Source organism: Populus nigra, chromosome 3 (genome assembly GCF_951802175.1).
Source record: "Populus nigra chromosome 3, ddPopNigr1.1, whole genome shotgun sequence".
NCBI classification, from domain to species: Eukaryota; Viridiplantae; Streptophyta; class Magnoliopsida; order Malpighiales; family Salicaceae; genus Populus; species Populus nigra.
In genome coordinates this window covers 13,394,714-13,408,632 of record NC_084854.1, presented here as the reverse complement: position 1 = coordinate 13,408,632, position 13,919 = coordinate 13,394,714, and the positions used below count along the sequence as shown (strand labels likewise).

The 13,919-nt window shown below is 33.1% G+C and overlaps 1 protein-coding gene across 1 annotated transcript; it reads right to left on the bottom strand.

The window, feature by feature from the left end:
• Positions 1-5,724: 5,724 nt before the first annotated feature.
• Positions 5,725-11,645, bottom strand: LOC133688021 (uncharacterized). The gene is made up of 7 exons (XM_062107391.1): positions 11,473-11,645; positions 11,331-11,392; positions 11,160-11,243; positions 10,808-10,862; positions 9,932-10,067; positions 6,156-6,206; positions 5,725-6,070 (listed from the first exon to the last, which is right to left on the bottom strand). Exons 1-7 carry the CDS (start codon positions 11,576-11,578, stop codon positions 5,971-5,973), a joined length of 594 nt encoding a protein of 197 aa, XP_061963375.1. The 5' UTR covers positions 11,579-11,645; the 3' UTR covers positions 5,725-5,970.
• Positions 11,646-13,919: the final 2,274 nt, after the last annotated feature.

Below are 13,919 nucleotides of genomic sequence, written 5' to 3'. Positions count from 1 at the left end.
CTGCTAGTTTATGTTTAGCTTTGGGTCCTGCATGTTGGATGGAAGGTTAATTTGTGGTACAAAGCGGCCTTTTCTATTTTATTTTTGGTTCAATCAATAGCATTCTACCAATTGAGTTTCTGAATCCCTCTCTCTGCACTTTGAATAGAGTTCTTGGATATTTTTCATGATACAAACATAGCAATTAGCATGATTATAAACCAGGTGTCTTATCATTGATCAAAGGTAGTCATTTTACATCTTTGACCTATTGAGGTATTTGAATTGTGTTCTTTCTTCTTGTTGAACGATAAAATGCTGAAGCAAAATCTGAACTATGTCAACGGTGATCTGTCGAACTTCCAAATATTTTGAGACCACCACTTGAAATGGCTAGCTGAATCTTTTGCCTATGCGACTTGTGAATTAAACCTTCTTGCTTTGAGATCTTCGTCACTGGAATTTTTATACGCATTGCCTGAGGACAAGATATGCCGCGTGGAATTTCCATTTATAACTAATTGGGTTTGAAACAGGTGAGCATGACGTTATCCAGAAGTATTTGCTCTACTGTTAAAGCTGCTAGTATTTGGTTGGTTTCAAGTTTTGTGTAGGAGAGGTTTGCCTTTTCCTGGAGAGCATTCTTTTAGTGCTAATTTTGGATGAGTGCATATATTGTTGTTCCACGCTAAGAACATTACAAAATATACTAAAAAAGAGCTAGTTAAATTATTTGTTTTAATTGCAGCCTTTAATGCTAAAATTAGTTAGTTTAAAAAAACTTGTTAAGAAAATAAACAATTCAACAAAGGAGTAAACTACAAGGTAAAACTTTAATTAAATTTAGCTTGTTGGCATGTTATAAATTTGTTACAATTTTTTTTTTTTTTTATCTTAGACCAATAAAAATGATCATGCAAAACATCTAAAGTTTTAGTAATCCTAGTAATCTCAAAGTATCCTATTAAACCACACCCATGAGTTTCACGAACAAGCAATTCATGCATAGAACAATTAAGCATACATAATTTTTTTTAAAAAAATAAATAACTATCAAACATATAAAATTTATTAAATGTTAAATTCTCACATGTTTTATAAATTTGTGCGAAATCATCATCATTATTATATAAATCTTTCATATATTCAAGTCCTAATAATTTAGCATTTAAAATTGAAAGAGGTACATACATTTGCATAGTACATCAACCACTATAATTTCCATACCTTACTTATATTTTATAACATATGGGAATGTTTTTATGAACTCAACTAGCTTGACATATTGACAGTTTAGTTTCTTTTAGTCCTTTAGATGATTTGTGATATGAATGGATTATGAATTTTTTAAGCCACAAGTAATATTTCAAAGTCTTCAATTCATCAAAGTGTAAAACTCTTTATCATAAGTATGATAATTTAGTGCTACATCATTGAACTTTTTGCTAAAATAAATCATGAGCTATTTTTTCTATATTAAAACAGCTTTAATACTTATCCATGAGGCATCACATTCAATATCAAAAGTTTTTGTAAAATTAGGTAATTATATCAATAGAGCCAAAATCAAAATTTTCTTTAACAAGTTAAATGCATGCACTTGTTCTTTGCCCCATTTAAATCCTACTGAATTTTTAACAATTTCAATTAAAAGTGTGGTTAAGAGTGCTGAAATATTTAACAAATCTCCTATAAAAACTAATTAAACTATGAAAACTTCTTACCTCTGTAATTGACTTAGGTGTAAGTTATTTTTGGATAGCCCTTATATTTTACTCATCCATTTCAATACCTTTGCACTAACAACATGACCAACAAAGATAATTTTCTCCATACAAAAATTACACCATTTCAGATTAGGATATGAACATTCTTCTCTTAAAACATTTTATCACATTATTTAAATATTCAACATGCTCATCTAAACTTTTGTTATAAATCAAAATAAACCACAACAAATCTACCAATAAAATTGCATAAAATATGGTTCATTAATATCATGAAAGTAATAGGTACATTAATAAGTCTAAAAGACATAACTAACTACTTATATAAATTATATCTAGTTTTAAAGGCAGTTTTCCATTCATCTCCATCTTTCATTCTAATTTGATGATATCTATTTTATAAATTAATTTTAGAAAATACATAGGATCCATATAATTTATCTAACATATCATCAAGTCTAGAAAACACATATTGATTATATGACAATCAACACACATTCTCCAAGTCTCATCATTTTTTGGTACCAACAACATTAGAAATACACATTTTCTCAAACTCTTATATACCCTTTTAACATTAGCTCCTCTACTTTCCTTTGAAGTTTCTTTGTCTCATCGAGATTACTTCTATAGATTGGCCGGTTAGGTATTATTGCTTCAGGTACAAGATCAATTTGATATTCAGTTCCTCTAATAGGTGAATTGACTAGGAATCTCATCAGGAAAAATATATTTATAATCTTGCAATAAAAAAAAACAAACACTAGAAATATAAGGATCAAGTTCATTAGTGTTAAAATATGTCTTATTATACATAAGTAAAATCATATGTATGACAAAAAAAATAAGCATTCTTAATCTAATTTCTTTTTGCATAAAAACTAATATGTTTCTTTATTTTTTCCACTCTTTTATTTTCTCACTCTTTATTTCTTCTCTCATCCTTTTGTTTTTTTCTCTCTTAGCTGAAACCCAATTTTTCTCCACAGTGCTTGAATCTTTTCTCTCTATGCTCCCATTATTTTTCATTTTCTTTACATCTTCACATGATTGTTCTAAGCTTTTAGCTTCACCTTTCTTTTTCAGCTTTAATTGATCTTTATAAACATATCTAGGTGATAATGATACATGTGTGAAAGTCTTCCATTCTTTTTAAGAGAATATTTGTTCTTAAACTCATTATGCTTGACGTTTCTATCAAATTACCAAAGACCCCCTCAACAATAAATGAATAGCATGCATAGGAATCACATCACATAAAACATCATTCTTATACTAACTTCCCACCAAAAAAGAAATCAAAACTTCTTTAGTAACTCTTACTTCAACACATTCATTCAACCATCGAAGTCTATAATATCTTACATGCTTAATAGTATTTAGACTTAATTTTTTAATAAGTGTAATACTAACAACATTAGCACAACTTCTATTATCAATAATTATACTACATATTTAGTTACTTATATGACATGTAGTATATAAGATGTTCTTCTTTTGATGCTCCACATCATCCTCCTTATCTAAACTTTAAGTGATCTCCTAGTCACCAAAGCCTCTTAATCAACTAGATACTTAACATCACACTACAATCCTCAAGTGGTGGCATCTCACCCTCCTCTGATGTGTCACTTTTAGATTTAATCTCTACATGTTCTCTTATAACAATAACCATTTTCTTTTTGACATTTTAAAGCTATATGTCCATTACCCAAACACCTAAAACACTTAATGTCTTGGTTACGATTAGTTGAATTTTGGTTTTACCTTGGATAATAGTTGTTGAATCTATTTTTTTAGCTTTAGATAGTTTGGCTTTGTTCCCCACTATTGTAACAACCCGGCCCAACATGTTGTATATTGTTCGCTCTGGGCCTTACCGCCCTCACGGTTTTGTTCTTGGTGACGCGATTCCACTTCTGAGCCTGACACCCCAAAATACGTACAACATGTTAGCAACCAGCACTGCTAATAAGGTCAGCTATCAAACCCTCACCCGCCGATATGGGTATTACAACTATATTCAACTTTGATGGAGTAGCCCCCTCTCACTTATAAATCAGCCTCCAAGTTGGGGATAAAAACCAAATTACCTCCTTGACATGCATTGTCTTTTCTTTTCAATTGTCTCTCTACCTTAATAGCCATGTGAACCATATATTCTAACTCAGTATAATGTTTTAATTCAACCATATTACCTATCTTTCTATTCATACCATTCAAAAACCTTGTCAATGTAGCCTTTCTACCCTTCATAATATTAATTCTAATCATGACAATCTTCATCTCATCATGGTAATCCTCTACACTCTTAAACCTTTAAGCCAAACTCTGCAAACCCTGAAATAATTCTCTATAATAATTTTTAGGAACAAACCTCTTTCTCATGTTTGATTTCATCTTATCCTAAGTCTCTATGGATCTCTCTCCATTCCTTTTTCTACCTAAAATAATTTGATCCCACCAAATAATAGTTAGTCAGTTAACTCAATGACAACAAGTTTTACCTTCTTTTACTCAAAGTAATGGTGACAATTAAAGATAAACTCTATTTTCTTCATCCATTCCAAATATGCTTCAAAGTCAGTGTTTGTGGTTTGACCTTTTTTTTTAATCAAAGTCGGTGTTTCCAATAGCGTCTTTGTTAAAGTCACTATTTCCAATATTTGTTAAAACTATGTTAATTCTCAAATACTTTTTTGGCTTATGCTATTTTGCCAAAACTTTTAGTCAAGTGTGTTAGAAAGTAAAAATACATGTATTTTCTTCCAATCTTCCACTATTGATTGATTGGATGGTATTTTCAATAACCAGCAACCTCCCTCCCCTTTGAGTAAATTGTTACGGGATAGTTTATTTTGTGGCATCTCCATGGATTTACTATTTCAGGCTTGTGCAATAGTTTCTTAAATGGACACTCAACATGTTCAGAAAGCACCTTTTAAAATCACCCCCCCCCCCCACCTTTTTTTTTTTTGTCTCACTAACATTCCTAGTTCTCCTTGTATTTTTTTTTTCATTTGTTGTTCAATCATGGTATGGGAGCCTTTGCTTTGAGAAAATTTGTTTGCTACTTCATTGGATGTGCATTATTTTGAAGGTTATTGAAGAGGATGATTGATTCCTGTACTAGTGCCTCGAGAAACACCATTTGTAGGCAAAGGTTTAATGGGAGTTTCGCCGAGTGCTGAGTGTTTTCAGACAGATTGCTTTTATTCAAGATAATTCGTATCGCTGTTATTTACTCATTTGGATTGCTAGACAGTTGCTCGTCATTCGGTTCTGGTCACTTCACCTTTTATTCAAAAGTCTGCTTTCTGGTGAAAGTGGGCTCTTGCAGAGTAATTTGGCAGAATTTAGTGAACCGTATCGAATATGGCCACAAGCAACTAAGATAATAAATTTTGAGTACTAAAAAAAGGATAAATGAAAAAGAAGATGAGTTTGCCATCCAACAGGGGGAACGTATTGTAGAATTTGCCCCGATAATCCTAGCGCAATCTACTACCAATACGTATTTCAAGTCCTGGAATTATTTTTATCCTTATGGATGTGCACTGTCCCTGCTCCCGTGTGGCTGCAAGGCATATGGCAAGTCATCAGAGCACTAACTACTTCAACAACGCATCAGATGTTCCGTTCTTAAGCAGTGGGAGATTCATCAGCCCTGAATTACACGATAAAGGGTAGACTTCTCTTATCCCGCCTCATCTCCGTGTCTCTATATTCTATATATCCTGAGGGATTAGAGTCTTAGCAAGTTTTCTTTCTCGCTGTGGGTTGCACCCAGGTGATCTTATATCCCACAGCTACTTCATAAAAATATGATCATGAATCCTGATCCACTGCTGGATGTGACAGTGGACTGCTACACTTGGACAATCCGTTCATGATAAAATGCAGAGAATCCAAGCACAAATAGCTATTGAGATTATAAACCACTCACTCACATGAGGTCAAGAGTTGCTCGATCATTTGCTAAATGGTATAAAAATGTCAGCATTGGTATTTGGTCAGATTATATATGCCAACTTTGTACTTCACTTGAAAAATCTTGCAGTGATTCACTTGTACTAGAAAACAAAAGGCAGAGATTTACCGGAAATTTTTTCCCGAGGTACAAGAATAGATAGAATGACATTGCTTCTGTTCCAAATTAGCAATCCTAGTTTCCATTAATCAACCTGCTTATGCCTGAAAGCCACACTATTAGTTTCGTTCCTGTAACGCAGAGAACATGAAAAGGTAGGTTTACAGAGAAAGTTTAGTTGGCTTTGCAAGCGTCCATGTAGCTTCTCAGTTTTTTCACTTCTTCAGATGACTCGGTCAGTAGATGGTCAACATACAGACAAATGCCAGCTCCACTGCAATTTCAAAATGAGTGGATTTCTAAGTGAACTACTAATGACATGTTACAGATAAAATAAACAAAGAACAGTTACTACACACCTGAGAGGCCCAAAGGGCAGCCAGATGATATCCCACCGGAATCTTGGCATTCTATGGCACAAATAAGTATCATCATCATCATTTAAGAAACAAATTCTAGACATATAGCACATAAGAACATATTACTAGGAATGCATATTTCACCCTCAAAAAAGAACTGCAATCCATAAGCAAACCTAATAGCTGGCGTTGGCATCCATTTCAGTTTTTATTATTGTCCAGTCTCTGATAAATAAAGAAATTCCAAACAAACCAAATAAAAGGCCAGAGATGGAAACAATAGACAAGAAGGCATTTCATCAGCAAAAAGATAGTTCCCTTCATTTCCCCGCCACCAAGTCACAAAAAAGCTAGTATCTCAAACATGCTGACAGCAACTCCACAAGTCTGGAAGGGCTTGGCACCCTCAAAGACTGGAGTATTCCTTTTGTTAGTCTTGCAAAAGATTTTCTAAGTCAATGTGGAATCATTGATTAGTCTCAAAACACATCCTTTTCATCAGCTGGCCTTGGAAACTGTCATTCATCTACTCTTGACCTGCTACCAAGTTCAGCGCTTTTGGATAAGACTAGTCCAATGATGGGGAATACAATGGGTATGTCACTCTTCCATATCGTGCCTCTTTGAAGAATGGGAATACTTGGTTTGTGGGAATATGCAAAAGAGATTTTGGTGTATGGTGACATATGCTGTACTATGGTGTGTGTGTGGCTCAAACAAAATATAGTTTTTGACAATTGTGAAGTGCAATGGGAGACCATGTGGTTTCTATTATTTATTAGACTTGCAACCTGGAGTAAAGCTTTATATCAAGGCTTTCCTACAATGCCAACGATCTACTCAGAAGCTCTGATGGGATAAAAAAAAGTGGTCCTTGACTAGACCACTTGCTGCCATACAGTGGGTACCTCCCTCAGATCCGAGGATCAAATGGAATGTTGATGGTTCCTCTCTAGGAAAGCCAGGGGAGGCAAGTATTGGTGGAGTTTTGAGAAACTCAAATAGAGACTTTCTATGTATTTTCTCCTATCATATTGGTCTCGAGGTGTCAAATATGGCTAAGATTAATGCCATTGCTAAGGCTTTGGAGATCCTAGTCTCCAAAGGGGTGTTAATGATTCAGCATGTGTTGAATCAGACTCCAATAATACTTCAGCTTGGGTTGTGGCGACAGCAGAAGTTCCTTGGAGGATGAGAATGGTTGCTAAACACATGTGCTTTCTAAGTTCTTTAGTTGGGTGGCCTTTAGGCATACTCCTTGAGCTACATATTCTATTGCAGATGGTTAAGCAAAACAGGGCATTAGGAAAGCATCTGACTTGGTTGCATGGTTGTCGACACAATGTATAGTGTGGATAGGTTTCTCAATCCCTCAAGTTTCACAACCCTAAACTGTAGAGAAAAAAAACTAGGTTTCTCAAGTCATAAGGTTATAACCTTAACTATAGAAAAAACTTCCAAAACTTTGATAGTTTCTAAAATGTCTTTATTTCATTAATTCTCTTCTTCTGAATAAATAGCTTATAAGGCTCATAAATAATTGGAATTTTGGAATGATCTGGCAAAAGTTTAGCTCGATCCAACGATCAAATTAAACGTTATGCTCGTTTTCATTAGACTACGCGTTAGACTCATTCAAAACTACTCAAAACCAAGAAAATCTTCACAATTAAGGAAGTAACATAATAAATTTAATTGTGCTAAGAATAATGAAGGCAATATCCCTATGTCAATCCCCTCCACTTGCAAAAAATTAACTCTTAAGTTAATTGTTAGAAATTGAACTCTTCCATCTCAAATGAATAGATACTTCGAATATAGTATTATTACCGATTTATACATGAGATAGCTTGCTCCAAATATCTTAAATCTTATTTCAGCAAAGATCTTTTAATGCAGAATTTTAGAATCTAGACAAAACTTCTTAAAAAACAAAAAGTCAAGGTCATATGAAATCATCTTTTGAGATTAAGGCAACTTCAATTTACATGTCTAGTCATCCCTAATAGGAAAGTCTTCACCACCAGCTAAATTGGTAAATTAGAAGATTGATCCAACATGGATATGTTTGGCTTGAATGACGCACACACTTTTAAGTCCTCTTTGATATCTCTTACAGCCTCTTAAGCAATTCGAATAACTTTCTAGCTTTTCATGAGTTGGTTTAATCTCAACACGTTCACTAACTTTAGATCTCAACTCTACTTCATGTTTTGGTATTTTAGCATGTTTAAAGACTTCATGTCATTCCTCCGAGTACACCTCAACCTCTGGAATTGTTGATTCTAGTTTGTCAACTCCTTTTAAAATTGTTGAAGGCTTCTACATAACTTGCCTTTTCAATTCAATGCTATATTCCTTGTCTCTACAGTGTAAACAACATTTGTACTCTAGTCTTGTCTCGGATTGCTAGTCTCATCCCCTCAGGAATCTTGCAACCTACTGACCCTATCTTTTGAAGGTGGTTACGTTCTGCCAACTTTTAAAACTTAGCATTATACTATGTACAAATCTTTTTTTCTTGCAAACAATCTTGATATCGCTGAAATAAATATTGTTCATAACTAGGACAAAGGAATCTATCATATAGCATATGCCTTGTGTATATATAAAATGTAATAGGCTGTCTCCCCCCTCTTAATTGTATATTTGTCTGAAACTTCCACAAGGAAAAAGCTCTGCTTTTTAGATTATATGCAAATAGTTTCACCATCTTCTCTTCTATGATAATCACGTATTCCCTAACCCTATCACATTCAACGATGTAATCAAAGAATTCTTCTCTATCCAGACCTCCATTGAATGTAAGGATTTACACTCTTATCTGAAACTCGTTAGCTTGTTGTCTCTTGAATTATTGTGGCCTGTCATAATCTGCCAAGTCTTATGACCCCTATTAAGTTGTCTTCACCAACACTCTTTTCATAGATAAGAGGTTGTCTAGGTTGATCATCAAGAATAGGTTTGGGGTTATGCCTATCTCAAGTTAAGTCTCCAAGCATGTTCATCTCCTCTTCACGATCATTATTTTCGCCTCCCATTAAGTAGTATATAATTAGGCCTTCTGAATTATTAGGTAAAATTTCAACTTAATCTAACGGTCAAATCAAAAGTAATGTATGTTTTTATTAGATTGCGAGTTAGACTTATTCGGAACTCATCAGAACTTAGAAAGTCTTAACAATTAAAGAAGTAACATAGTAAAAATAATTGTGCTAAGAATATCTCAAGTTAAGTCTCCAAGCATGTTCATCTCCTCTTCACGATCATTAGCAATCCCTTAGTTTGGTAGATGTACAGGTGTTTTGTGCAGTTGGTTGTTCTTACTATCCTGTTGTGTGTTCTAAAGTGATGGGAGATTAGCATGTTACCATTTTCTTGAGTTTATCGAAACTATTAGTCGAATTCAAGGATTGAGACTTGGGGTAAGCATGACTTAGACAACTGGCACAGCCCTCACAGCTGCTGCTATAATGAAGTGGACTCATGTAGAAGATATACATGTGGTAGTGCCAAGTGTGAGTTGATAGGTTTTTCTTAGTGTAATCCCATTCTGTTTCTTTCCACTACTTGTCATTTTCCTTTGGCTTCAGCTTGTAATCAATAATACTGTCTATGTAGATGGATGGGTGTAATTCTTTTCCTTATACTAAAATGTTATACCAAAAAGAATTGAAAAAAGGTCACAGAAAAGTTGCTTCACAATATTGTTAATCCTTGACATAAAATGTGGAGACAGTAACACACCAAATACATATTTGTAGAGCCCCACATACCTTAGCATGTAATATAGCCAGAAAACTGCCAGTAGAAGCCCAACAGAGCATGAATACCAAATCCATTGCCTATGATACTTGGAATTATGAAGAAGCCCTATGATGGCCAATGCACATGCTGAAATAGCTATCCAATCTGTTTAAGGATTCAAATTAGCAAAATAATATATCTCAGGTAGCAGATTTTGGCACTTTAAATGGCAGATTATATAAATTTTTAAGAATTCACACCAGGTATAAGACATGTTACTCATATTATGGAAAAGTACAAAAGAGCATAAATACATCGGAAACACGTGGAGGGAAATTAGCCATCAATTTTAAAAATAATTAGGCTTTTTAAGACAGCATAATCAATGATGACTTATTCAACTTCTTATGCTGTAACACTGATCAAGCTTCTCCAACAACCAATCATAAGAAGTTTGATTTATTCTTGTCATAATTTCTGTTGGTTTGCCTAAGGAAACACATCCAGGTGCACAGAAACTGCATGTTTGACCAAACAACTACTGGAACAACACAAGGACATGGTTTTCTAACTACATATCTGAAATACGATGTGTGAATTAAGAAGTGACTGTCATCATGTAGGTTTTAGATCAAAGGATATTTTCACGAGCTAGAAAGGGATTCAGAATAGCAATTACCAAAAGAGAAACCTTCTTGGAAAAAAAGAAAAGAAAAGAAGAGGTTAATCTGAATAAAAAAACTAGAGCATCATTCTCATCAAATTCCCTTCCAAGAGAGTACATTATATGTGCAAGGAAAGAGATCAGCAATAGGAATCATAGTTGAATAAACATAGACAAGAATCAATTAGACTATTTTATCAGCCGATGAGCAGCAAAAATAAGTTAAAATGAAAAAATGAACCTGCAAATATCACCATTGACGAATCCATATCTTCCATGAAGTAAGCATGATATCTCTATTTATTGATCAAAAGACCATCATCAGAAAGTTAAGATTTACTCAAAATTGTTACAAAAACAAAATAACAACAGCAACAACAACAATCAATAGGATTTGATAATCGAGGGTTCTTTACTGCTCATGTAGACTACACACGAGAAGTTATGAGGTATGTCAGGAGTTGTACTCCGCCCTCTCTCACATAAAAATGAGTCCCACCATGAAAATTATTCACCTTTAAGTGAGAGAGCAATTCCGGTACACTGAATAATTCCTCACATGCATACATACATAGATACATACATACACGTACCAGTTCCCATGGGAATAGTGCTTGCTGGTAAATGGAGTATAAGAGAAACGCAGCGTGGCAGAACACAATTCCACCAACTACTCTCTACAAGAAAATACCAATTTAATTAATGTATTTATCAGTAAAGAAAAAAGAAGGTAATTTCTGTGCAAAATTAAAGGAATAGCCAACCCTCCACAAAACAGACTGCTCTGCTTCTTCTCTTTCCAGTGATAGAATCAACTCCTCTTGCTCTGTTTTTGTTTTAACGAAAAAAAAGGCAATTAATCAATAATCCCTGTTTTGTTGCAAAATTTAAAACAAACAGACAGACCTCGGGTGTCCATGGGACGAGAATCGTCCTCATCTCGAATTGGAAGAGTAAATTTATCAACCTCACAAGATTTTCTCCAATTTCTCGCCAGCTTCTTCATCATCATCGTCTTCTCCTTCACATCCTTCTACTTTCCTTCTTCATTTGCATTTCTTATTCATTCATTCGAGCCTGCCTTCCATTTTAACATCCTCACGCTCTACGCTGTCGTTTTGTCTTCAAACCACAGGTATGCTATTTCATGCTACTCACGTGGCGTTTCACCTTTAACAAGCAATTAAAATTAAAATTAATTGGAACAGTCAAATTATTATTTTTCCCTTCTCACAAAAACAACCAATGAACTTAATAATAGTGTAAAATGATCTTTCATGTGATTCTTTAGTCATTACTATTGAGATAGATGGGTTTTTTTAATTTTTTTTATATAATAAAATAATTGAATTATCCTTAAGAATAAAAAAAAATTGAATTGACATCTAGAAGGTTTTTTGTCCTTTTATTTTTTTAAACATAATAAAATAACTTAATTGTCCTAAAAAAAAGTAACCTGGCATCCATGGGTGTTTTGATTTTTTAACTTAGTTTTTTGTTTATAATCAAGTTAACTGAGGGTTGGCAATTTGGTATTTTAATAAATATAAAATATTATTTGAAAAAAAATGGTTAGAGCTTGCAACTCACATACTAGTGATTGGGAGACGCTCACGTCATTCTGGCAACTCATGATGATTTTAGCAGTGGTCAAACGATGGCTTCTGAATCATCTTGACCGTCCTCTTCCCTAGGTGTCTTGTGTGGCTAACAAATCTTCAATTTAGTGTTGTTGAACTTTTTTTTCTTTCTTTCTTTCTTCATTATTTGTTCCTAGATTCTTACGTCTTTCCTTCTAATTCTTCAAAACAACCTTTTTATTTGTTTTTTCTTCAAATTTAATCCATTTTTATTTTAATTACTATTCATTATATTTTAAATAATTTATAAAATTAGAATTATTTTTTAATTTCATCATCTTTTAATTTTTTTAGATGTTAGATTTAGTCCTTATTCTTTTTATTACTATTTGTTTTATTTAAGATAGTTTATAAAATTGAATGTTTTTTATGATTTTATTATCCTTAAGTTTTTTTTCCTATTAGATTTTATCTTTATTTTTTTAATTGCTATTTTTTTATTTGAGTATATCTTTTAATTGATATTTTTTTTTCTAATTTTATTATTTAATATTAAATTGGTTAGGATTATGTAAACTATCGGTTAGAAATTTTTCGAGTTAGTGATTTTAAAAATATGATGATGATGATGATGATGATGGAACAAATTTAAAATGAAATTATTATAGGTGTGATGAGACTTGAAAGTGGATAATAATTACAGTGTTGTGATTAAAGAAAGTTTGGGGCAAATGTATAATGAAACAAGTGAGAGCAATTAAATCATGAATGGCTTCTCTTGGAAACCATTAATGACAGGCGGTTTTGCTAGAGAAAAAGAGGGCTAGGGTTCTTTTATGTATCCTTCTCATTTCTTAAAGAAATCATCTAGAAAAGGATAAAGTGAAGAGAGTTTATGTTGTTCTTGCATTCTTCACTTAAGTTATCAACAAATTAAAGTAAGAAACTCATCTAAAAAGAATAATTTAAATGCTCATGTGGAAAGTTGGGTGTATTAGTTTTATGTAAGAATTAAGTTATGAAGCTTAGTTCTTTGAAATGTTGTTCTAATGATTAAATTATATTAGTTAAGCATGAAATATCATTGGGTAATAATTTAATTAGAAGAATGGAAGAGAAAATATCATTTCTTTTCCCTGTCAATTGTTGGTTTTTGGCCAAAGAAGAAAATTATTGGGGATGGGATCAATTGAAAATAATTGTTAGGGGATGAGATTAGAAAGAATGTTAAATAGTTGAATTTTGGAAAAATAAAATTGAAACTGAATTTGATATCTGATGTACTACACAAATCGATCAACCGGTTAGGATTACTAAATGATTTAGTCAAATGATTGACAGAAGGAACAATGAGTTTGGCTACTATTTAATTTGGTTGATCAAACTGGTCAGCCATTAGGGACTCTAATGAAATTCAAGTAGCAATCGGGTGACTGATTGATTGTGCCAAGGCGAATCGGTTGGCTGTTCTAACCGAAAGTGAACTAGTATTGTTACAAAATAAACAATTTTGATATGGATTCCAATGGTGTTCATGTTATAATGGTAATTAGATTCTTGTGATAATAGGGGAGGCTACCGGTTTGGGATAACAACAAGGGATAGTAGCACCACATGCACAAGCTCCATGTAGGTGTCTAACACCTATATTTTGTAATTTTGCACGAATAGTACTGTTTAATTTACTCATATATGTTCTCTAGTGTTAGTATGGAAAAAATATTTAATCTATAGAGAAAAAAAAAGAAAAGAAAGAAAATGGATGGAGAAAAC

Excerpts from the sequence above, each read along its gene's own strand:
- LOC133688021 (XM_062107391.1), bottom strand. The coding sequence starts at position 11,578 with ATGATGATGAAGAAGCTGGCGAGAAATTGGAGAAAATCTTGTGAGGTT. Across the intron at positions 10,863-11,159 it reads CACTATTCCCATGGGAACTG|AGATATCATGCTTACTTCAT; the intron begins GTACGTGTATGT and ends ATCAATAAATAG. Across the intron at positions 10,068-10,807 it reads GTCAATGGTGATATTTGCAG|ATTGGATAGCTATTTCAGCA; the intron begins GTTCATTTTTTC and ends ATCCTTAAACAG.